Source organism: Triticum urartu, chromosome 2 (assembly GCF_003073215.2).
Source record: "Triticum urartu cultivar G1812 chromosome 2, Tu2.1, whole genome shotgun sequence".
Lineage (NCBI taxonomy): Eukaryota > Viridiplantae > Streptophyta > Magnoliopsida > Poales > Poaceae > Triticum > Triticum urartu.
The window spans coordinates 675,134,695-675,161,139 of record NC_053023.1 but is presented as its reverse complement, the minus strand read 5'-3'; the positions used below and the strand labels follow the sequence as shown (position 1 = coordinate 675,161,139).

The following is a 26,445-nucleotide window of genomic DNA, read 5'->3' as shown; positions in this document are numbered from 1 at the left end:
TTTTTCATTGGCATGCCTTGATGTTTCCCTGTTAGGACATGTCGTTGGTTGCCGGTGTTTTTCCTTTTAGGCCGCACTTGGCATTAGGGTATTTTAATAAAGGGTATTTAGTTTACCACGGTAGCTAAAAAGCAGTCACTTGAAAATCCAATTTGGATCAGTCGATTTTCGCTAGAAGGAAGCAGACGTCAGTGGGATGGAAGAAGCAGCCGTTGGCTTGTCGGAGAAGCTTCCCCATGATCTATCATCAGTAGGGGGGGGGGCATGGCAATGGTGCAAGTTCGTCGGATTTGAGGGGAGGGCCGGGGCAGGGGGCGACAACGATGGAGGAGGTTGAGGGGAGGGCCGGGGGCGGGGGGGGCCACGGGTGGTGAGGCTTACGAGGGAGGTTGGCCAGGGCAGGGGGGGGGATGATGGGAGGAGGTTGAGGGGAGGGCCGGGGCAGGGGGCAACAACGATGGAGGAGGCTGAGGGGAGGGCCGGGGGGGGGGGGGAGGGGGCACAGTGGTGGGCTAGAGGGATGGCCAAGGCGGGGAGGGGGGGATGGGGGACGATGATGGGAGGACGTTGAGGGGAGGGCGGGGCAGCGAGGCTGCGCCGCCGGTGGTACGTTTGGCGGTTTGGGGAAGAAGAAGGAGATGGTCTGGAGGTTGAAGAAGCAATCTGCACCACTTATTTTCTATCCAACGGCTGAAACGGAATCGACTTACCTAAATTGGAAAGTCGACTTACCACTACCATTTCCCTTAATTTACAGGCATAGCTTACCTGGTTGTGAGGGACTTTTTGCTGGAAAAGAAACGACCGACGGAGACCCGTATTTTTTACAAGGGTATTTGGAAGGAAAACCACAATCCAAAGAAAACCCAGGTTGCCCGTGTTTGTTTTCTTTTTCTATTCTTGTTGTGGGTTCTCAGTTCCTAAAAAGGGAAATCAGGAGGGTTTTCCCCTTCTAGACAGAAAAAAAAAGTCGCAGTTTGAGAATACCTCATTGCCTAAAGCTGATCAGCAAGCTAAGAAATACTTCCTCTGCTCTGAAATACTTGTCCTAGAAATGGATAAAATGGATGTATCTAATAACTAAATTAAGTTTAGATACAACGATTTCTAGGACAAGTATTTCCGGACGGAGGGAGTATTACAGTAAACTGAATCCAAAACGAGGAAACTACCTCATTGCCTAGCATGACTGACACTGATAGCATTTTCTTTACAAAAAGCATTGATTTCGTGGCGGAAAGCTAAAGGTTTAATTCCAAAGTTATCTGATCAAAGAGATTTCAGGGAGCGTTTAAAGCTTTGCCAATTGTCAAAGAAGTAATTTTCGTCAAAGCCAAGCTGCTAAACCTTCACCGTCCTTCAAGTCTCTCTCCCTAAACAATCCAAGGTTTTCTCTTTAAGCAATGGAAGACAATGATTACCAGCACCAGTCTATTTGACAGCTTTCTTCACACTTACTGCTCCCTTACGGACACCAAACCCTGTGGTTGTGTCAACTTAAGCCTTTAATAGCTTGCACTGGTACGAAAGAAACTGACTGCTTCCATTTCTTCTACTGAAAGGACAATGCCAACTAAGTTCAGATGGAAATTCGGAGCATACAACTACAGTTCACGGTCTCACCCTATATAAGCAGGCAGCCCAATCCTAAATGCACACATGGAGGACAGTAATTATGTTCTAGACAGGAAAATCACAAGACCAGACAAGGTTTTACAGAAGCAAATTTAAGTCCTACTCAACCGGTACCAGCTTATTTCAGATGCAACATGGCTAATCTCAGTTAAAATCTTTCAACCTTCTCTTCAGCACATCCAAGGACTTCTTCCGAGCACTCTGCACCATGTTTCTACTCGAAAGGCTCCCAAACAGACTGTCAGGAGCATCCCGAAACTTGTCGCAGATGATGGCTACCTTCTTGTGGTCCAAGGACGCATAACTCTTCTCCCTGATCACAGCGTTCATGAAGCTCTCGGCGTGGTTGCTCAGCAGAAGATTAGTCAGCTGCCTAATCTCGACAAGGCAATCTTTAAAACTTGTTTCCTTTTTAAGGGCCGACAACCCAGTGGTGTGAAATCTGTCTTCTGCAAAGTCCTCTAACAGTTTCAGGTCAATGTCAATACCTACAACCGCATTGATGCTCAACCTTTTCACCCTGTCGCTGAGAAGAACTGTTATTATGGTGTCTGAGATGTGGCTGAGTGAACCAGAAATGACCTTGAAGAGGGCCTCTTTTGGCAGAATCAGCTGTGCAGTCGATACCACCATGTCAAGGTAGATGAGCACTTCATTCATGTAGTCATTTGCATGTTCTGGAGTTTCCTCTGTTGTCCAATCGATGCTGGTCAGCAGCAGCATGAATTCATCAATTCTGGAATTGGCCAAGGTTATTAATCCATTGAACGCTGCGTTTTGGGAGGCCTTGAGCACAGCCCTAGCAGTCAAACCAGAATGAGGCTTCCCAAGCAGCCGTTTAGGAAGTCCACAAAGTTGGGCAGCATGCAAAAGGAACATGTCACATGACCGCTCAAGGATGGCAATATTTCCTGCAATCTGTACCAGCTGTGCGATTTCCAAACTACCATTATGTATCAACTTCAGAAGACCGTCATTTAGTACCTCAATTAAAAGCTTGTCTAGGTATCCTTTCACCACATCATAGGAGTTGACCACTACACCATATGACAAGTAGCTTACCAAATCCTCAATGAAGGAATGGATAATACGGCAAGCACCGGGAACTGATGAGGAAAATGGCGCAACATATGGCAAATCCGGCACTGCGTGAATGGGTTCAAGTTGACATGCTGCAACATTCATGTTGTAGTCATTTTCCTTCTCTATAACCATCCTTTCATGCGAGTCCTTAGCAAAGACACCTTGTATCTGCTTCCTACAATCTGAAACAAGCAGCTCATGATATCTCTCCCTGTTTTTGTCAAGAACTTCAAGCAAAGATGTGACTTGATACCCATACTTCTTCATGGTTGCAGCTAGAAGAGAGACATAATCTTTTACAAGGAGGTGGTGGTTAGCTGCATCCATGCGTGCAAACTGTTCCTCTAGAAAAGAGGTGACCTTAGAAATAGATGCCTCCCACATTGTGTCAACCTGGCTATCAGATAGAAGTCCCTCTGCAGTTCGAAGAACACGGTTTTCAACAATAAAAAATCCAGCTACCTGAGCAAGGAAGTGCTGGTGGGACTCAAGGAAGGGTTGTGTTGTAGAAATCTGCATGTCCAAGTTAAGCTGCATGAGTCTGTTACTGTAGTAATACTCTCGAAACTTCTCCCCAAGGCCAAGGGATATGTGGATGTTGTATGCTCGGTATACTGGAGTAAGATCAAATTCTAGTGTTGACTCTTCATCTATGTACTCCAGATCCAAGGCATAAGCATGCTCATCAAACCCCCCACGACTACATTCTTCTGCTTCCCTCTGCCAGGCACGCATTCGCTCATCTTTCTGACGATCCAAAGAGGCCTGGCGTATCGAGGCCTGTCCAATCTCCATTGCAAACTTTCTGATATACACAAGCCACTCATTAAACTCATTGGAAACTTTCTTCTCGATGTACAGCTTCATCATCGGTATCTTTTTCTGAACAACATTTTTAAGAAGCTTCAGAGGAATATTCTGCAGGTGGTCCTTCTCAATCAGCTCCAAAGTCTTCAGCACAGTGTGAAACTTGCCTTGGGCAATGTCCCTGTTGCACGACTGACACAGGCTGGTGACCTGCAGACAGATCTTCAATGTTGCAAGCGCTTCCCCAACATTCTTATTCGCCGCATACAACTCGAGAAGCTCATCGAGCTTCAGAAGCAGGGCACTAGCAACCTCCTGCAAGCGCAGATTCTCACCCGACAGCGCGCCCTTGAGCTCATCAGCATCGACCAGCACCCCACGCAGCTCATCGACCGCGAGGATGAATTCCTCATAGTGAAGCCTACAGAGCTCCTCGATCTCAACCTCCTTCCTCTTGGCGATACCCCTGAGGTTGTGGAAGAGAGCCTCAGGCCTTCCAGATTCAAAAGCATGCCGCACAATGGGACCCAAATCCTCGTTATTGGAGACGAAGCCAACGAGAGCCGTGCCGATAGCAGCATCCCCACTCTCCACAGGGCTCCTCTTCTTGGTCTGCGCGGTCATGGTTCAACTGCAAAACAAAATGGAAAATGGCCATTTCATCCAGATTTATGAGAAGATTTGGAGCTACAAATGCTGGGCATGTGAACTACGGAGAAGTAGAGGAAATTAACAATTCACAAACTGATTTTCTTGGAGAAGCCAAAAATAACAAGCATTTGTTTTAAATTTCCTGAAATCAAACAGCTATTAGTATGAGTTTAGGCCTTGAGGGTAACAGGACACCAAAATACATGGCGGATTCCTTGGCGGCTCAGGATGCAGGCGGAAACAGACGTAAATGTTGAAAATAGATGTGTGATCTGTGAATTACAATATTGTAATACATTCCAGATTGAGTTGGGGAGAAATGGTGAAAATATGCTGTAGATTTATGTGACTGTGACTTTTTGGCTTGCCATTTCTGCCATGTATTTTCAAGAGCAATCGAAATATGGTTGAGAAATACATACCGATGCCTACTAGTTCTAGAATGTAATTCACTATTTTCTATGTTCATACGAGTGACTGGATATGATACAATTTACACGAGGTTGAGCTTCTGTGTACCCTTCGAATAATTATTCATGGTGAAATCTGAAGGTGAATAGCAGCTAGCGTACAAATCAGAATGCGAAGCTAGCGGCGGTGGTAATCCTGCGACCAGCGCTGTCCCAATTGACGGCCCTAGGAACGGGGGCCGGGGTAGGCCGGGAAAGGCCTCGAGGAAGAGGGATCTGGCCGGATTCGATTGATTCGCGGAGAGAAAAGTAGGGTAAAGAGAAACGTAACGGCAGTAACCCGAACAAAGCAGAGCAAAGCTAGGGCTTGCTTACCCAAGGAGAAGAAGCCTTGCCGGCCTGGGTGTCGGTGCAGCGGAGGGTCGCCGGCCGCTTCGAGGGTCGCTCCGGTGGCAGGAGGGGGGAATGAAGCTAGGCGACGCCGGATTCGGCGGCGACAGGTTCAGGAGTAGGACGGACGAAGCAAGGGGGGGGGGGAGGGGGCCGGCGGCAGACGGCAGTGGAGGACAGGCACGGGTGACAGCCAGTTTTTTTTGCTCTCGCAAAACCCGCTTCGCTAAATCCGCGGCGCCAGCTTTCCGGCTCCGTCGGCTGGCTCGCTAACTCCTCCCCGGCATGGGCTGGCAGCCCAGGGTTTTTTTCTCGAGAAAACGCCCGAACACAAAGAACGCCACGGCCCAACAGCGGGAGCTCGCTCGCCCTGCCCCCAAACGCCTCGCCAGTTCGATCGGTTGAGCAAGTGAACCGGTTGACAGTTGACTTTTATTAAAAAAACAAAATTTTGATACAAGTTCAAAAAAAAATAAAAAAAGTTTGTGAATTTGGAAAAAGTTCACAGATATGGAAAAAAATGTTCAAAAATTAGAAAAATACTTCATGGGTTTGAAAAAGTTCATGATTTCAAACATGTTTGTGAATTTGAAAACTTGCTCATGAATTTGACAAAATTTACGGATTTAAAAAATGTTCATGAAATTAAATACAATTTGTGAAATTGAAAAATAATCACAACTCTGGATAAAATTCTTTGATTTCTGAAAGTTCGCGGATTTATAAAAGTTCACAAATTCAGAAATGTGTGAATTTGAGAGATGTTTATAACTTTGAAAACTGTTCACAAAATTGGAAAAGATATCACGAATCCAAAAAGTTCAAAATTTTAGAAAAAACTTCATGAATTTGAAAAAACTACTAATTTAGAAAAGGAGAAAAATAAAAACATAAACAACGGAAAACAAAAGATAAAAGACCGAACAAAGAGCCGACAAAAAAAGGGGGGAAATGGTTCAAAACTTCACAAAGCCATAAGTGTGCCAATATTATGTTACGAAGCCATTACAATGATAATAGTGATATAAGATGGGTCAACCCATTTTATGTGGGAGGGATCATGTATGTGCGTCACTTGGTGAAAACGCCTAGAAGTGACGTTTAAGGCACCAAATAAGGTTTGAGAGTAACCTGAGGGCAACAAATGGCGACAAATTTGCTTAAAAAAAATACCTTGTCGGCGTTTTGGGAATGGAGGTATCCAGACTTACCTGCCTGCGGCCCAACGCGTGGCACCGTCGACGGCCCGGTATGGCCCGGTTACAAGACTCTGCCAGTAAGACCCTCGCAAGGGCCCCCGGCCTCGCGAGGCAAAGATGCCAAGACCTCCCGAGGAGCGGACATTTCTATGCAGGTACCCCTCCTCACAAGGCTTGCAATGACGTGAGTCGTGACAACCAAGGCCAGGCGGGCGTTAGTGGGCGCAAAGGGGGGCAATTTTCTCTTTGTTGCTAAGAAGGCAAGGACAAGCGCGGGTTCCCAAGGGATCCCCCAAAGATTTTCATTCCGGGGCAACAAGACCAAGACCACGAGCCCGATAGGACGGATGTCATCGTTGAGCCCACCACTGCGTCATGGCCAGAAGCTTGCAGGCGAAGACCGCCAGGATAAGATGTACCTCTTGTCCCCTTTCAAAATTGGCCATTGTGAAATCCCTTATTGCCTAAGCTATGAGCGAAGAGGACCAAGGCCACTATAAATATATGTTAGTCTCCACCATAGAGAGGGGTCAATCCATTCTCTCCCTTTGAGCCCTCGCGAGGCGGCTCACCCACTATACTAGTTCATTCTCAATCTCCTCGTGAGGCCAATCCACCACAAAGCAAGAGTAGGTTTTACACCGCAAGATGGTCCGAACCTGGGTAAATCGCCGCGTTCATTCCTTCCCCGCTCGCACGAACTCAACAAGGCCAAGCCCTGAGGCGACGAGCTTGAGGGTAGCTAGGCAAGGTCTTCGCACATGCCCTAGAATTTGAACCTTGTTGGTAACGTGGAGCCCCGATTCCGACATTTGGTGTGCTAGATAGGGGCGTGTCGAAACTCCCGTCCGCTTCACTTCGTCCCTGCTTCATCGCTCCCATGGCCGACGCTCACCGAGTTCGCACCGAGCGTCGGGCCGCTCGTGTCTCCCAGATGGTGCCCATGGGCCGCGGTGTTCCGCGTCGCTCTGCTTCTCCCGCGGCTAACGCTGCCACCGACCTTGCTGCTCATGAGCAGCAGGACTCTTCGTTGTCGCCCTCCGTGCAGCATGATGGCTGCACCGCCACTCCTTCCCTCACACCTGCCCCGGTGTCGTCTTCTCATGCTCATCGCGGGCTGGCAAACGCGCAGGCTGCACTGCTCATGACGCGCGAGCTGCTGCGCTACCGCCCCGCCAACGAGGGCTACAACGCTTGCCTGGGCCGCATCACCGAGCTCGTCAACGCCGCCGACGAGGCCCCGGCGCCATCCCACTCGCTCCGTCCCCCGCCCTCCCGTGCGGGCGATGTAGCTCACGGCGCGCCTCCACCTCCTCCTATGCGCAATGTTGATGCTCAGCCAAGGCGTGACGCGCGGAGCGCCTGTGCCGACGCGAGATGAGGCCAATTGCCGGGAGGTGCAGCAGCCGCAGTACGACGCGTGTGCGCTCCCCGCACCACCGCGCCAGTGATGTCTACTACACAACCTTCTTCTTGTAGACGTTGTTGGGCCTCCAAGTGCAGAGGTTTGTAGGACAGTAGCAAATTTCTCTCAAGTGGATGACTTAAGGTTTATCAATCCGTGGGAGGCGTAGGATGAAGATGGTCTCTCTCAGACAACCCTGCAACCAAATAACAAAGAGTCACTTGTGTCCCCAACACACCCAATACAATGGTAAATTGTATAGGTGCACTAGTTCGGCGAAGAGATGGTGATACAAGTGCAATATGGATGGTAGATATATGTTTTTGTAATCTGAAAATATAAAAACAGCAAGGTAACTAATGATAAAAGTGAGCGAAAATGGTATTGCAATGCGTTGAAACAAGGCCTATGGTTCATACTTTCACTAGTGCAAGTTCTCTCAACAATAATAACATAATTGGATCATATAACAATACCTCAACATGCAACAAAGAGTCACTTCAAAATCACTAATAGCGGAGAACAAACAAAGAGATTATTGTAGGATACGAAACCACCTCAAAGTTATCCTTTCTAATCGATCTATTCAAGAGTCCGTAGTAAAATAACACGAAGCTATTATTTCTGTTCAATCTATCCTAGACTTCGTACTAGAATAACACCTTAAGACACAAATCAACCAAAACCATAATGTCACCTAGATACTCCAATGTCACCTCAAGTATCCGTGGGTATCATTATACGATATGCATCACATAATCTCATATTCATCTATTCAACCAACACAAAAAACTTCAAAGAGTGCCCCAAAGTTTCTACCGGAGAGTCAAGACAAAAACGTGTGCCAACCCCTATGCATAAGTTCACAAGGTCACGGAACCCGCAAGTTGATCACCAAAACATAGATCAAGTGGATCACGTGAATATGCCATTGTCACCATAGATAAGTACATGCAAGACATACATCAAGTGTCCTCAAATCCTTAATGACTCAATCCGATAAGATAACTTCAAAGGGAAAACTCAATCCATTACAAGAGAGTAGAGGGGGAGAAACATCATAAGATCCAACTATAATAGCAAAGCTCGCAATATATCAAGATCGTGCCGGATCAAGAACACGAGAGAGAGAGAGAGGGATCAAACACATAGCTACTGGTACATACCCTCAGCCCCGAGGGTGAACTACTCCCTCCTCGTCATGGAGAGCGCCGGGATGATGAAGATGGCCACCGGTGAGGGATCCCCCCTCCGGTAGGGTGCCGGAACAGGGCCCGATTAGTTTTTGGTGGCTACAGAGGCTTGCGGCGGCGGAACTCTCGATCTAGGTTATTTTCTGGAGGTTTCTGTATTTATAGGATTTTTTGGCGTAGGTCTCATGTCAGGGGTGGTCTTCGAGTCGTCCACGAGATAGGGGGACGCGCCCAGGGCGCCCCCCACCCTCGTGGACGGCTCGGAACTCTTCTGGCCCAACTCTTTTACTCCGGGGGTTTCTTTTGGTCCATAAAAAATCATCAAAAATTGGCATGTCAATTGGACTCCGTTTGGTATTCCTTTTCTATAAAACTCAAAAACAAGGAAAAAACAGAAACTAGCACTGGGCTCTAGGTTAATAGGTTAGGCCCAAAAATCATATAAAATAGTATATAAATGCATATAAAACATCCTAGATGGATAATATAATAGCATGGAACAATCAAAAATTATAGATACGTTGGAGACGTATCAGCCAGCACCAAGACTGGGCAGCTCTGAGGGTTGCAGCGCATGGGCTTCAGGATCATATGAAAAGGTAAGCAAGGAAAACAAAAAAGAGAAAATGAAAAGTAATAAAGGAATGAACGAAAAAATGCGCAGCCCCGCACAAGGATGGCTCAAACTGCCTGTGGTGTTTTTTACCAAGCCAGCCATGTTTGGTTCCAGGCCCCGGGGTGCGCTATTTGGTGCCTAGCCCCGCACTCGACCGGCCAAACTTCTCGGTCTGATTAGCGATTAGGCCACTGGCCCATTAGGCCTTGTAGAATGCTAGGTGTTTAGGGAGGTGCTTAGAAAAAAATTGGGTTTTTCTGATCGGTGCCTATTTCTACAGGAGAGATACCTAATTAAGCGTTTACCCTGTACAAGTAAGCACCGGTGCTTAAGGAAAGCCTGGTTTATTTCTCTAAGCACCTCCCCTAAGCACCCTGCATTGTACAAGGCCTTAGTAGATGAAAATTGTGTAGCCCAACTGCCATACTGGTAAAGAAAGTAGTACATGGCAATTCAAGAGGATTGGTCATTCGGTATGATGGTTAGCTCATTAGCTGCTGAGCGATTTCTCCCTTGTTCGGTCCCTAGGAGTACCATTTTTTTTTCTGCTGGTCCTATGTATTAAGATGACGACATTTATTAACGCACTTAATCAAATTATATGCTCTTCCCTTAAGAACGTGTAACACTAGTAACCAACATACAGTATATGTTACTAGAATTATATCTCGTAACACATCTTCAACAACTTAAACCTATATGTTAATGTTGTAATATCGTTGTAACATGTTTTCATGTCAGACTAAGTATGTGTTACTGTAATCCTTGCAACACAAACAATATGTTACTCCTGCTTTACTTGTAACATGTTTTGTCATTTGTTACATCATTGTGTTACTTAAAATATGTTTCATTGTAGCGACCTATGCAGACAACACAAGCAGCCGAGGGGTACTATTGTTGTGGGAGGCATAGTGACTCGGCTTGCTGAGCACTTTGGCCTGGATGTGGATGAGATGTCACACGTTCTAGATCCCACGGTGCTCAACCGTAGGATTATGACTAACACCTATTTTATTGAACCCGTTGTAACGCCCGGATAATTTGGCTACAGTAAAACTCTCCTAATGATGCCATGACATCTGCGATTACGGTTACTAATCTCGGGATAATTCGAAACCGTGTCAAATTCAAACTTAAATTTAAAGTCGACAATAAAAGTTTTCAAATATTAAAAATAAAATGTTTGGGCTATGTCTATTATTGCATCGGTAATTATGGTGAAGTAAACACATTTTTATAAAATGCCTAACTGCTTTTGAATGAATTAAAACAGAAAAGAAATAGTAAAAGAAAATACAAAGGGGAAAAACAAACAACAGAAAACAAAAAAAAAGAAAGAGGGAGGCCCCCATTGGGAATCGGCCCAGCTGGCCGGCCCAATCGGCCGCAGGCCCAACCGGCCGCCCTCCCCCCTTATCCACTCACCACCTCGCCCCACTCCACCGACACCCCCACTTCCCCCCGTCCCCCGCACAAAATATCTCCCCCCTCTCTCCCGATTGGATCGGGATCGGAGGAGGTCGCCGTCGCCCGCCGACGCCCGGAGCTCACCCCCCCTCGTCGGCCTGCATCCTCTTCGCCGCACCGTCCCCATCTCTCCACCTCGACCCCCGCTGCCCCAGTCCCTACAGGCACCCGGTGAGGCCCCCGGCCTCTTCCTCCCCCTCGTCCCCGTCGATGCGGTCGTGCTCCTCCGCGTGCTCACCCGCAGCGCTCGCCTGCTGCCGCCTCCTCCTGCGCGCGCACGCCCGACCACACGCTCGCGGCCACCAGGCCCCGGCCGCGCCCGCTCAACCTTGCGCGCGCCCGTGCGCCCCGGCCAGCCGCCGCTGCCTGCGCCGTCCGCTTCGCCTTGCCGTCGTCCCGTGCACGGCCTCGCCTCGCCTCCCCTGTTGACCGGCTGCTACCCTCGTTCGCTGCTGCCCACGAACCTCCGCCGCGGCCTCGCGCTCTCTCTTGCACCCGCCCGCGCCGGCCACCGCTCGCCTGGCCTCGCCCCCTCGCCCCGCATCGCCATCTCCGGCCTCCCCATGACGCCCAGGCCGCGCCCGCTTGCCCCCCCCTCGCGCCTGGCTGGCCATGGCCGCGCCCGTGGCCTCTTCCCCCTGTCGCGTGATCGGCCCGGCCCCGCCGCTCGCCGGAGCTGGCCGGCCCTTCCCTTACGGGCGCCCGCATGCTCACGGGGCTTCGCCCCAGCAAACCGCGCCCGTTAGCGCTAACCCAGCACCCGCAAGGCCCCCAGGGCCAATGACAAGTGGGCCCATGCCCAGAACGTTTTATAAAAAATAAATAAATAAAATAAAAATGAATTAATAAAATTAATAATTAATTAGTTAATTAATTAGTGAATTAATTAAGTTAATTAATCATGTTTAAATTAACTAATCTCTAATTAACCTAAACAGTGTATGGCAGGTGGGTCCCACTGGACCCACTGGTCAGGTTGACCAAGTCAACCCTGTTGACTGCTGATGTCAGCATGACATCATGCTGATGTCATTAATCTGTTTTTCGAATTAATTTAAATAATTAATTAAATTCCAGAAATTATTAAAATCTTTAGAAAATCATATCTTTTAATCCGTAACTCGGATGAAAATACTTTCTACATGAAAGTTGCTCAGAATGACGAGACGAACCCGGATACGCAGCCCGTTCGTCCGCCACGCACCCCTAACATGTCAAACTCGCAACTTTCCCCCTCCGGCTCCTCTGCCCGAAAACACGAAACACCGGGGATACTTTCCCGGATGTTATCCCCCTTCACCGGTATCACCTACTACCGTGTTAGGGCACCTCTAACATCGTTACTTGTCATGTCATGCATCACTATGCATATGCTTGCTTATATATTTATTGTTTCTCCCCTTCTTCTCTCGATAGACACCGAGACCGACGTCGTTGCTACCCAGTACGACTACGGAGTTGACGACCCCTCTCTCTTGCCAGAGCAACCAGGCAAGCCCCCCCTTTGATCACCAGATATCGCCTACTCTTCTCTATACTGCTTGCATTAGAGTAGTGTAGCATGTTACTGCTTCCCGTTAATCCTATCCTGATGCCATAGCCTGTCCTTGCTACTACTGTTGTTACCTTTACCTGCAATCCTAATGCTTAGTATAGGATGCTAGTTTATCATCAGTGGCCCTACATTCCTGTCCGTCTGCCATGCTATACTATCGGGCCGTGATCACTCGGGAGGTGACCACGGGTATATTCTATATACTTTATACACGATACATGTGGTGATTAAAGACGGGTCGGCTCGTAGGAGCACCCGCGAGTGGATCTTTGAGGCGGAGCGACAGGGCAGGTTCAGACCACCTAGGAGAGAGGTGGGCCTGGCCCTGGTCAGCGTTCGCGGATACTTAACACGCTAAACGAGATCTGGGTATTTGATCTGAGTCTGGCCATCTGGCTTATACGCACTAACCATCTACGCGGGAGTAGTTATGGGTATCCCGGCGTCGTGGTATCAGCCGAAGCCTTCGTGACGTCAGCGACTGAGCGGCGCGCGCCAGATTGGAACGTAAGCCTGCTCTTGTATTAAGGGGGCTAGTTCTGCTTCCGGCCGCGTTCGCAATGTGCAGGTGTGCTAAGGGCGATGGGCCCAGACCCCTGTGTGCTTAGGTTTAGACCGGCGTGCTGACCTCTCTGTTGTGCCTAGGTGGGGCTACGACGTGTTGATCTTCCGAGGCCGGGCATGACCCAGGAAAGTGTGTCCGGCCAAATGGGATCGAGCGTGTTGGGGTATGTGGTGCACCCCTGCAGGGAAGTTAATCTATTCGAATAGCCGTGATCTTCGGTAACAGGACGATTTGGAGTTGTACCTTGACCTTATGACAACTAGAACCGGATACTTAATAAAACACACCCTTCCAAGTGCCAGATACAACCGGTGGTCGCTCTCTCACAGGGCGACGAGGGGAGGATCATCGGTTAGGGTTATTCTATGCGATGCTACTTGGAGGTCTTCAGTCTACTCTCTTCTACATGTTGCAAGACGGAGGCTGCCAGAAGCGTAGTCTTCGAAAGGACTAGCTATCCCCCTCTTATTCCGGCATTCTGCAGTTCAGTCCACATATGATAGCCTTATTCCAGTTGATACCAATGCATACATATGTAGTGTAGCTCCTTGCTTGCGAGTACTTTGGATGAGTACTCACGGTTGCTTTCTCCTTCTTTTCCCTCTATCCCTTCTACCTGGTTGTCGCAACCAGATGTTGGAGCCCAGGAGCCAGACGCCACCGTCGACGAGGACTCCTACTACACCGGAGGTGCCTACTACTATGTGCTGCCCGCTGACGACGACCAGGAGTAGTTTAGGAGGATCCCAGGCAGGAGGCCTGCGCCTCTTTCGATCTGTATCCCCGTTTGTGCTAGCCTTCTTAAGGCAAACTTGTTTAACTTCTGTCTGTACTCAGATATTGTTGCTTCCGCTGACTCGTCTATGACCGAGCTCTTATATTCGAGCCCTCGAGGCCCCTGGCTTGTAATATGATGCTTGTATGACTTATTTTTACTTGTAGAGTTGTGTTGTGATATCTTCCCGTGAGTCCCTGATCTTGATCGTACACGTTTGCGTGTATGATTAGTGTACGATTAAATCGGGGGCGTCACAAGTTGGTATCAGAGCCGACTGCCTGTAGGAATCCCCCTTCCACACTCCTTGGCCGAAGTTGAGTCTAGACATTACAAAAACTTTTACTAACATGGCTGTGTGCCTTACGGGCCCACATCGCCATCTGGGTGGTATTAGGCTCTTTTACTCCTCGATCCTTACTCTGGGACACTGAACTCTCTCCTACTCGGGTTAAACGATTTTACTAACTCTAACACTAGGATCCCGTGACCACGTTCACCCCAAAGTTGGATAAGCCCTAGTTATTCTTTAGAGTAGTACTTGAACATTATCCACATTGACATTTGACTCCTGTGAAAACATCTTTGTTTTCAGATGGAACCCATGAGGCAGGTCGTGCGCCACACGACGGCCATTGGTGCCTCAGGATCACCTGCTGTGTTGGTTGAGATGATGACCTATCTGGGTTATAGCTGGCACCCTGAATACACCGTCTATGAGGAGTACCAGGACTTCAACCAGGAGCAGTACCGTGCCATCGTCCACCTCTACTCTCGAGAGTATGACTCCACTACCGTGCTGCACACTGCTCATGGAGTTGGAGTGACTATCGATATGGCGGTCCACGATGCTGCTTATGCTGCTCTGACACGTCTTCGTGGAGAGTATCAGGAGTTGGACACCTCCCCCTTCAGGCACATTGCTATCGCATATGATATTGGTGCGGAGGGTTACTACACTGCTGCCTACTCCACTGTCACCCGAGAGCCCTTCTACCATCAGAACCTGGTTCTGCATGCTGATGGGCTGGATCGAGCTAACCAAGCTCTTCGCCACGAGTTGTACACCACTCGTCAGCACCTCTACCATGCTCTGACGATGTTGCACCCCTTTGTCGGATCTGGGGAGCTGCTGCGTTCTGCTATCTACCCAGCCAGGACCGTGATGCCCCAGGGTGTCGGCTGGCTAGATGAGGGAGGCTACTCTCCTGCATTGGGTCCTCTCCTGCCACCTGCGCATCGGGTTCCGCACCAGAGTATCCGTGGACCCCAGGCTACTCGCGTGGAGGTCTTCCCTTCGCGTCACTACCAGCTGTCGGGCTACACCTATCTCCGCAGTACCGCATGGGACTGACGTATACTTGCTTATTAGTGTTAGCTGCATTCGCCGCGAGCCTGTGTGCCGCATATGATGTCTTAGCCTATGTACTGAACACTGTGTAACGAACTCTATGCATGATCTCTTTTGTAAGATATGCCGACTACTATGTAGTATCTATCGTGCTGCTTTCGTTGTGCATGTTTCATCATGAATGATTCTTGTTTTTGCAAATTTCTCAATGCTGAACTACCCCTGTTAAATATTAGCAGGATGGTTAGACCAGGTGGTCGTGGTCGTGGTGGCAACGCCCCACCACCGCCTGAGTACATGGCTGGGATGATGCAACAGTTTGAGCTGAATCGTCAGTTCATGGAGAATATTATGGCTCAGTTTCCTCGCCCCAATATGAACCAGCAGCCAACCCAAGTGACTCTGCAAGATTTCATGCGCCTCAACCCAACCGTGTACCGCAGCTCAACTCAGCCTCTGGATGCTGACGACTGGCTCCGTGACATCATCTATGAGATGGAGTCTGCTGATGTAGCCCCTGCCAGCTATGTCACCTTTGCTTCCTTCTTCCTGAAAGGACCCGCGGCTCAATGGTGGGACAGCCACAGGCGTACTCTGCCAGCTGGAACAATCATCACCTGGCCAGACTTCCAAGCTGCCTTCCGTGCTCGCTTCATTCCTCAGGGAGTCATGGACCGGAAGAAGCGTGAGTTCCGCAACCTCACCCAAGGCAACAAAACTGTGGAAGCTTACCAGCGGGAGTTTCTTGACTTGTCCCGCTATGCTGAAGAAGACATTTCCACTGATGCACGCAGACAGGAGAAGTTCCGTGATGGCCCTCAAGCTGACATCAAGCTCGCACTTCTAGTGCATGACTTTGCTGATTTCGCCACTCTGGTGAACAAGGCCATCAATGTCGAAACTGGTCTGCAGGAATACCAGGGCTCTCACAGGCGCAACCGTGACACGGGCTCATCTTCGGGCCCGTCTTCACAGAAGCGTAAGATATGGATTCCCAATAGTATGTACCAGCCAAATGCACCTGCCCCAAGGCAGACCTATGCTGCACCTCGTCTGCCTGCTCCTCCAACTAGGCAGCCAAGACTTCCAGCTCCACCACCACAAGCTCCTGTTCCCACTCCCAATAATGGTCTCTGCTACAAGTGTGGTCAGCCAGGTCACCATGCTAGGGATTGCAATCAGAACCAGAATCAACTGGCCCTCCCAGCAACTGGCCGTGGAAGCAACCAGCCTCGCAACAACAATGCCAAGTCTTATGGTCGTGTTCATGCCAACCACGTTGATCTCAATGAAGTTCTAGACCAGCCTGCTACCGTGATGGGTACACTCCTCGTAAATTTAGTACCAGCATCTGTTTTATTTGATACGGGAGCATCGCATTCATTCATATCAGCTGAGTTTGCATTCATGCATGGCATTAAATACGAAGAGATGAACACTGCGATTGTGGTACACACTCCTGCGGGCCAGTGTCAAACCTCTATGGTTAGTCACGATGTTCCCATTGAAATTGAAGGGCTGGAATTCCTTGCCTATCCCATCGTACTGAAGTCCTGTAGCATCGACCTCATTCTGGGAATGGATTGGTTGAAAGCGCATACTGCTTCTATAGTTTGCGCCACTAAGGTCGTCCATCTGCTACACCCTTCTGACGAAATAATAGCTTACCAAGCTCATCTAGTTCAGAACGCCGAGGCACGACTTTATGCCTTGAACGCATTGAACGCTGCACCACTCGAGGGCATTGAAAACATTCCCGTCGTTCGTGAATTCCTAGACGTCTTCCCAGAAGAACTTCCAGGGATTCCCCCTGCTAGAGCTGTCGAATTCATCATCGACTTGAAACCCGGCACCACCCCTATAGCTAAACGACCCTACAAGATGCCGCCGCATGAGCTCATTGAGCTTAAGGAGGAAACCGACAAGTCTCTTGTCAAAGGTTTCATTCGCCCAAGTTGCTCTCCTTGGGGAGCACCTTCTCTCTTTGTCAGGAAGAAGGATGGGACAAACCGCTTAGTGCAAGACTACCGTCCTATAAACCAAGCTACCATTCAGAATAAACATCCTCTCCCTCGGATCAATGACCTTTATGATCAACTGGCTGGCTCATCAGTGTTCTCCAAACTCGACTTGAGGTTGGGTTACCACCAAATCCGTGTTCGTGAAGAGGACATCCCAAAAACCGTCTTCGTGACTCGGTATGGGTCATATGAGTACACCGTCATGTCATTCGGCTTAACGAATGCTCCCGCCACCTTCTCTCGTCTGATGAATTATATATTCATGGATTACCTCGACAAGTTCGTCGTGGTTTATCTGGACGATATCCTTGTATTTTCCAAGAACGAGGAAGAACATGCTGGACATCTGCGTCTTGTGCTGGAGAAGCTTCGAGAACATCAACTGTATGCTAAGTATTCCAAGTGTGAATTCTGGCTCCCCGAAGTAACCTATCTTGGGCATGTCATCTCCAAGGATGGTATTGCCGTCAACCCTGAACGAGTTCAGGCTATTCTCGATTGGACTCCTCCGAAGAACGTCAAGCAAGTCCGAAGTTTTCTCGGTCTCGCCAGCTATTGCCGTCGATTCGTCGAGAACTTCTCCAAGATTGCCAGGCCTCTGACTAATCTGTTGCATAAGGGTGTCAAGTTTGACTAGACAGACAAGTGTCAGGAAAGTTTCCAGGCGCTCAAAGACAAGTTGACTTCTGCCCCCGTACTTGCTCCACCTGATACTAAGAAGGACTTCGTCATTTACTGCGACGCTTCCCGTCAAGGATTAGGCTGTGTCCTAATGCAAGAGCGCAGAGTGATTGCTTATGCCTCTCGTCAACTGCGCCCTCACGAAGAAAACTACCCAGTTCATGACCTCGAGCTTGCTGCTGTCATTCATGCACTGAAGCAGTGGCGACATTACCGTCTCGGTAATCGTTGCGAGATCTTCACCGATCACCAAAGTCTGAAGTATCTGTTTACTCAGCCAGATCTGAACCTCCGTCAGCAAAGATGGATGGAGACTATTGCAGACTTTGACGTGGGTATATCCTATACCCCCGGCAAGGCTAATGTAATGGCTGATGCCTTGAGCCGCAAGTCTTACTGCAACCACCTCCAGGTTCACAAAGTTCAGCCCTCGCTCGTCGAAGAATTTAGAAAGCTGAACCTCCATATTGTTCCTCTTGGAGCACTCGCTCCCCCTCCCCCGGAGTTCCGCAAGATGAATCTTCTTGTTGTTACTAAGGGTTCTCTAAATACCCTGGCTGTCGTACCAGATCTAGTAGCTGGTATAAAGACTATTCAAGGTTATGACTCTGAAGTCCATAAAATTAAACGCCATCTAGCAGAAGGAAAGCCCTCATTCTTCACGATCGCCGACGATGGCGCCTTGTATTTCAAAGGCCGCCTAGTGGTACCATGTTCGAAGAAAAACCTGGATAAGACTAAAAGGGTTATGCAAGAAGCTCATGATACGCCTCTGTCCATCCATCCTGGTAGTACAAAGATGTACCAGGATATTCGTCAAAGATTCTGGTGGTCTAATATGAAGCAGGACATTGCTCGTTATGTTGCTGAGTGTGACGTTTGTCGCCGGATCAAAGCAGAGCATCAAAGGCCTGCTGGAACTCTGCAACCTATCTCTATTCCTGAATGGAAATGGGACCATGTTGAAATGGACTTCGTCACTGGATTTCCCAAATCTCAGAAAGGTAATGATGCTATTCTTGTCGTCATTGACCGGCTTTCCAAAGTTGCCCATTTTCTGGCGGTCAAAGAGACAATCACTGCTAGTTAGCTTGCTACTCTCTACATGGCCAGAATTGTTTCACTTCACGGTATCCCACTGGTTATCAGTTCAGACCGTGGCAGTTTATTCACTTCAAGGTTTTGGGCGAGTTTCCAAGAAGCTATGGGAACTCATCTGTCGTTCAGTACTGCATTTCATCCTCAGTCGCAAGGACAGGTTGAACGTGTCAACCAAGTTCTCGAAGACATGCTTTGAGCTTGTGTAATATCATTCGGCAAGAAATGGGAGGAATCTCTTCCATATGCTGAGTTCTCTTATAATAATAGCTATCAAGCTAGTCTGAAGATGTCCCCCTTCGAAGTGCTATATGGAAGAAAGTGTCGAACCCCTCTGAACTAGTCAGAAACTGGGGAACGTCCACTCTTCGGTCCGGATATTATCCAACAGGCCGAAGAACAAGTTCGCATTATTCGCGAGAATCTCAAGACTGCTCAGTCACGTCAGAAAAGTCAGTATGACCGTCATCACCAAGACATGGTCTATCAACCTGGCGAAAAGGCTTATCTTCGAGTTACCCCAATGAAGGGTGCTCACCGCTTCGGGATCAAGGGCAAGCTAGCTCCTCGCTATATCGGTCCCTTAACTATTCTCGAAAGGCGTGGAAAGGTGGCATATCAACTGGAGCTTCCGCCGAACCTTTCTCAGGTTCACGATGTGTTCCATGTGTCACAACTCCGCCGTTGCTTCAAGGATCCAATCCGAGCGGTGGATCATGAAGTGCTCGAATTACAACAGGACCTCTCTTATAAAGAGCATCCGGTCCGCATTCTTGACCAAGCTGAATGCTGCACACGTCAGAAGGCGATCAAATTCCTCAAAGTCCAGTGGTCGAATCACTCTGAAGACGAAGCCACTTGGGAACGCGAGGATCGCCTGCGTGATGAATACCCCGCGTTGTTTCCTTCTACCTCCTAAATCTCGGGACGAGATTTCTTGTAGTGGAGGAGATTTGTAACGCCCGGATAATTTGGCTACAGTAAAACTCTCCTAATGATGCCATGACATCTGCGATTACTGTTACTAATCTCGGGATAATTCGAAACCGTGTCAAATTCAAACTTAAATTTAAAGTCGACAATAAAAGTTTTCAAATATTAAAAATAAAATGTTCGGGCTATGTCTATTATTGCATCGGTAATTATGGTGAAGTAAACACATTTTTATAAAATGCCTAACTGCTTTTGAATGAATTAAAATAGAAAAGAAATAGTAAAAGAAAATACAAAGGGGAAAAACAAACAACAGAAAACAAAAAAAAGAAAGAGGGAGGCCCCCACTGGGAATCGGCCCAGCTGGCCGGCCCAATCGGCCGCAGGCCCAACCGGCCGCCCTCCCCCCTTATCCACTCACCACCTCGCCTCACTCCACCGACACCCCCACTTCCCCGCACAAAATATCTCCCCCCTCTCTCCCGATTGGATCGGGATCGGAGGAGGTCGCCGTCGCCCGCCGATGCCCGGAGCTCACCCCCCCCCTCGCCGGCCTGCATCCTCTTTGCCGCACCGTCCCCATCTCTCCACCTCGACCCCCGCTGCCCCAGTCCCTACAGGCACCCGGTGAGGCCCCCGGCCTCTTCCTCCCCCTCGTCCCCGTCGACGCGGTCGTGCTCCTCCGCGTGCTCACCCGCAGCGCTCGCCTGCTGCCGCCTCCTCCCGCGCGTGCACGCCCGACCACACGCTCGCGGCCACCAGGCCCCGGCCGCGCCCGCTCAACCTCGCGTGCGCCCGTGCGCCCCGGCCGTCCGCCGCTGCCTGCGCCGTCCGCTTCGCCTTGCCGTCGCCCCGTGCACGGCCTCGCCTCGCCTCCCCTGTTGACCGGCTGCTACCCTCGTCCGCTGCTGCCCACGAACCTCCACCGCGGCCCCGCGCTCTCTCTTGCACCCGCCCGCGCCGGCCACCGCTCACCTGGCCTCGCCCCCTCGCCCCGCATCGCCATCTCCGGCCTCCCCGTGACGCCCAGGCCGCGCCCGCTTGCCCCCCCCCTCGCGCCTGGCTGGCCATGGCCGCGCCCGTGGCCTCTTCCCCCTGTCGCGTGGTCAGCCCGGCCCCGCCCCTCGCCGGAGCTGGCCGGCCCTTCCCTTACGGGCGCCCGCATGCTCACGGGGCTTCGCCCCAGCAAACCGCGCCCGTTAGCGCTAACCCAGCACCCGCAAGGCCCCCAGGGCCAATGACAAGTGGGCCCATGCCCAGAACGTTTTATATAAATAAATAAATAAATAAAATAAAATAAAAATGAATTAATAAAATTAATAATTAATTAGTTAATTAATTAGTGAATTAATTAAGTTAATTAATCATGTTTAAATTAACTAATCTCTAATTAACCTAAACAGTGTATGGCAGGTGGGTCCCACTGGACCCACTGGTCAGGTTGACCAAGTCAACCCTGTTGACTGGTGATGTCAGCATGACATCATGCTGATGTCATTAATCTGTTTTTCGAATTAATTTAAATAATTAATTAAATTCCAGAAATTATTAAAATCTTTAGAAAATCATATCTTTTAATCCGTAACTCGGATGAAAATACTTTCTACATGAAAGTTGCTCAGAATGACGAGACGAACCCGGATACGCAGCCCGTTCGTCCGCCACGCACCCCTAACATGTCAAACTCGCAACTTTCCCCCTTCGGCTCCTCTGCCCGAAAACACAAAACACCGGGGATACTTTCCCGGATGTTATCCCCCTTCACCGGTATCACCTACTACCGCGTTAGGGCACCTCTAACGTCGTTACTTGTCATGTCATGCATCACTATGCATATGCTTGCTTATATATTTATTGTTTCTCCCCCCTCTTCTCTCGATAGACACCGAGACCGACGCCGTTGCTACCCAGTACGACTATGGAGTTGACGACCCCTCTCTCTTGCCAGAGCAACCAGGCAAGCCCCCCCTTTGATCACCAGATATCGCCTACTCTTCTCTATACTGCTTGCATTAGAGTAAGTGTAGCATGTTACTGCTTCCGTTAATCCTATCCTGATGCATAGCCTGTCCTTGCTACTACTGTTGTTACCTTTACCTGCAATCCTAATGCTTAGTATAGGATGCTAGTTTATCATCAGTGGCCCTACATTCTGTCCGTCTGCCATGCTATACTATCGGGCCGTGATCACTCGGGAGGTGACCACGGGTATATTCTATATACTTTATACATGATACATGTGGTGATTAAAGATGGGTCGGCTCGTAGGAGCACCCGCGAGTGGATCTTTGAGGCGGAGCGACAGGGCAGGTTCAGACCACCTAGGAGAGAGGTGGGCCTGGCCCTGGTCGGCGTTCGCGGATACTTAACACGCTTAACGAGATCTGGGTATTTGATCTGAGTCTGGCCATTTGGTCTATACGCACTAACCATCTACGCGGGAGTAGTTATGGGTATCCCGGCGTCGTGGTATCACAGCCGAAGCCTTCGTGACGTCAGCGACTGAGCGGCGCGCGCCGGATTGGAACGTAAGCCTGCTCTTGTATTAAGGGGGCTAGTTCTGCTTCCGGCCGCGTTCGCAACGTGCAGGTGTGCTAAGGGCGATGGGCCCAGACCCCTGTGCGCTTAGGTTTAGACCGGCGTGCTGACCTCTCTGTTGTGCCTAGGTGGGGCTGCGACGTGTTGATCTTCCGAGGCCGGGCATGACCCAGGAAAGTGTGTCCGGCCAAATGGGATCGAGCGTGTTGGGGTATGTGGTGCACCCCTGCAGGGAAGTTAATCTATTTGAATAGCCGTGATCTTCGGTAACAGGACGATTTGGAGTTGTACCTTGACCTTATGACAACTAGAACCGGATACTTAATAAAACACACCCTTCCAAGTGCCAGATACAACCAGTGGTCGCTCTCTCACAGGGCGACGAGGGGAGGATCATCGGTTAGGGTTATGCTATGCGATGCTACTTGGAGGTCTTCAGTCTACTCTCTTCTACATGCTGCAAGACGGAGGCTGCCAGAAGCGTAGTCTTCGAAAGGACTAGCTATCCCCCTCTTATTCCGGCATTCTGCAGTTCAGTCCACATATGATAGCCTTATTCCAGTTGATACCAATGCATACATATGTAGTGTAGCTCCTTGCTTGCGAGTACTTTGGATGAGTACTCACGGTTGCTTTCTCCTTCTTTTCCCTCTATCCCTTCTACCTGGTTGTCGCAACCAGATGTTGGAGCCCAGGAGCCAGACGCCACCGTCGACGACGACTCCTACTACACCGGAGGTGCCTACTACTATGTGCTGCCCGCTGACGACGACCAGGAATAGTTTAGGAGGATCCCAGGCAGGAGGCCTGCGCCTCTTTCGATCTGTATCCCCGTTTGTGCTAGCCTTCTTAAGGCAAACTTGTTTAACGTCTGTCTGTACTCAGATATTGTTGCTTCCGCTGACTCGTCTATGATCGAGCTCTTGTATTCGAGCCCTCGAGGCCCCTGGCTTGTAATATGATGCTTGTATGACTTATTTTTACTTGTAGAGTTGTGTTGTGATATCTTCCCGCGAGTCCCTGATCTTGATCGTACACGTTTGCGTGTATGATTAGTGTACGATTAAATCGGGGGCGTCACACCCGTGCAAGGGGAGCATTGCTACAAATGCCCCTTACATAACACTAAAACAACTGATGTGTGCTTGCCCTTGCCACAAGCTTTTACTGTTTCTACACATGATATGTGGGTGCTTTCCACTGATGAAATTAATGAGCACGGGCACACAACTAGGTTTGGGAATGACGTTCATCCCGACCCCGCTCTAGAGTGGGATGCCGCAGCAGCAGGGCATGCTCACGGTTGGGATGCATGGGTTAATGCACCCCAATTTGCACCTCCACCCGCACCACAATTTGCACCACAACCTGCACCGCAGTTTGAACCGCGAGTTAACTTGGGCAAGGCCATGACTATGTGCCTAGGGTAGACTTTCAGCAGCTGTAGCAGCAGGTCAGAGGGATCCATACGAACGTCTGTGAGGCCAAGAACAACATTAAACTGCTTAGTGGGAACATACAATCCATTTTTTTTCTTTCTGGCAGCCATACCCAGACATGGGAGGTGAGTCCTCTAGTGGCCCGTCTCAGATGTAGTGGCCTCACACGAGTTAGAGGGGTAACGATGACGAGGGCATGGACTAGAGAGTAGGCCAAGAGCCTAAGCTTGGGGGAGCTCATCCCCTAGTTATCCATGCATGCATATTTTATTTTTCATATTTTCCTTTTCTTTTTGTTTATTAGTATGTTTATTTTTAGTTTGCTAATAAATTTGAAGAGCAAGCTTTGCTCTTGCCTTGTTGGAATTCTCTTCATTTGTGTTTTGTTTATTCAAGCTCATGGGATTGCTCACCACTAGCGAGTTGGAAATGAAGAAAAAAAATGAAGTGGATATTTGATTGAGGAAGAAGTGAGCTAGCGCGAGGAGGTATATCATATACATAATCCCTTATCTCGCAATATTATTTGAGAAATAATTTTCATTTGACAGGCTCCACTTAATTGAGTTCCCCGCGTTAGCTGACTCCCAACTTCAGATTTTGTTAGTGAAACCTTGTCGTGAATAATGATTTTGTTCCAAAAGAAATTCTAAGAAAAACTAATGGGCTTGAATTCTTGAAGAGAACAAGCATTCAAACACTTCAACTTCATATAATGAATTTGATTGACTTGATAACACCAACTGATAGAATTGTTTGGAGGAATGAATATTTGAAGTGATTGAGGTTATGCCAAAATTTATTCGCAATACTAAAATCATGGGGCTTCAGCTCATGGCTGGCTTCACATCCGTTGCTATATGTTGAGATAATGCGCGTAACTGTGACGCCGTCACAAACTTGGAGATTGAGTGGTAAATGATCGACCTTCTCCAAGGGAGTGTGTATGTGGTAAATAAGAGCACTGATCGCTGAGCTCGAAATAGAAAACTATTCTTGATCCAAAGTACACAAAATTAAGCCACAACAGAACCCAATTGCATATAGTAAATTTTTGCATAACCCCGCCACCGAGATTGTAGTTCCAAAGAACATTGATTAATAGAAGTGTTTGAACACCATGATTAGGAGGTACTTGTGGGAGTACATGAAATGCTTGAGTTCCCCGTCTTCACATTAAAAAAGACATTTGTTGAATAATGAGTTTGAGTTGAATATCCGTCCAAGAAAGAAATGTTTTCACTTGCCTAGACACTTGGTTAACAAAAAAAATGGTTTGAGAAATTATAACTAGTGATAGGAGACTATATGTGGTTAGGCAACAAGCTTAGGTGCAACTATTCAATTGTGAATACTTTCTTGAATGACATTGTAGGATAAGAGAAGATGGGTATGAGACGTATCTTCTCAGGCAGGTGAAACTTCTTTCCACTCAATCAACCTTCATTTCATTCTGTTGATTTCTTTTTGCTCGAGGACGAGCAAATTCTAAGTTTGGGGGAGTTGATGGCTTAAGAATTTGTGATGTTCTCCTAGTGATTCTTGCTTGGTTTTATTTTTATTACTCTTCAGACATTTCTAATGCTAATCCATTGAAAGAGAAGAAAATCCATTTTCCAATGTTTGGTAGGAAATATCATTTATGGAAGGAAACCAAGAGGGATTGCTACAAATCAAGCCAAATGGTGCAACTTCCATGAAGAGAATCAAGTCATCTGGCGCAACAGATCAAAATACGGTGTTCCATACGACCGCGAGCGCTCGTATGAGCGGTTGCATGGACTGCCAATAGCTCCACTGCATCAATACAACGCACTTTCGTGAAGGCACCAGGGGTAGAAGAGAACCCTAGTCATCGCCACCACATCCAGAATAGGAGAAGAAGGGGTATGAATGACCTTCAGAGCTTATTCTCAGTTTTGGTCCTTTCATCTCCATCATCGTCATCACCCCCTTCACTATTGTAAGAGGAACTCCAATTTGTGAGAACAATTATAACTCTATTCAGTCTCATCTTAAGATCAAGACTATTTGAATCATCCATTTCATCTTATTGTGTATCTTCCCTGTATGGTCGATATGGTTTTCATGGGTTTTATCTCTGTTGCGATTGATTCCCCTCTTATGATGCATGAGTAATTCCCCATGGGCATGGGAGATGTAGGTAAGTAGTAAGATTCATCAGTGCCTATTCTATATGTTGTCATTTGCATTCGTAGTAGTATGATCTGTCTAGTACTACATTGTTATACTATGGTGAACTCTATACGTGTGTTGTCCAATTCAAGGGCCCATGCAATATGATCTCAAGGCCTACAGAGGTAACACATATTGTTTAGGAAATCTCTGATCTCTCACGTAACAGGTGGAGATATCTATGAGAACCGAAGACAATACGAGATAATGGTGATCCATTAAACTTGATGCTTCGTTCTAGTCCAAGGACCTTAATTCTGGAAATGACCACTCTGTGGCAACGATGAAGCAAGACCATGGAATGAAATATAATCCCGAGTTGAAGAGTTTCATAACCTTAGGGTGATTTTCCTATAGAACACACATATCAAATGCTATGAGTACAATACAAGGTAACTGGTATTACAGTTGCACTGATACACCCAGGGCCGTAC

The 26,445-nt window shown here is 48.5% G+C and overlaps 1 protein-coding gene across 1 annotated transcript; it reads right to left on the bottom strand.

The window, feature by feature from the left end:
- Window positions 1-1,519: 1,519 nt before the first annotated feature.
- LOC125539646 (exocyst complex component SEC15A-like) lies at window positions 1,520-5,182 on the bottom strand. Its single transcript, XM_048703146.1, has 2 exons — window positions 4,962-5,182; window positions 1,520-4,156 (listed from the first exon to the last, which is right to left on the bottom strand). Exon 2 carries the CDS (start codon window positions 4,147-4,149, stop codon window positions 1,780-1,782), a length of 2,370 nt encoding a protein of 789 aa, XP_048559103.1. The 5' UTR covers window positions 4,150-4,156; window positions 4,962-5,182; the 3' UTR covers window positions 1,520-1,779.
- Between the last annotated feature and the right edge of the window lie 21,263 nt (window positions 5,183-26,445).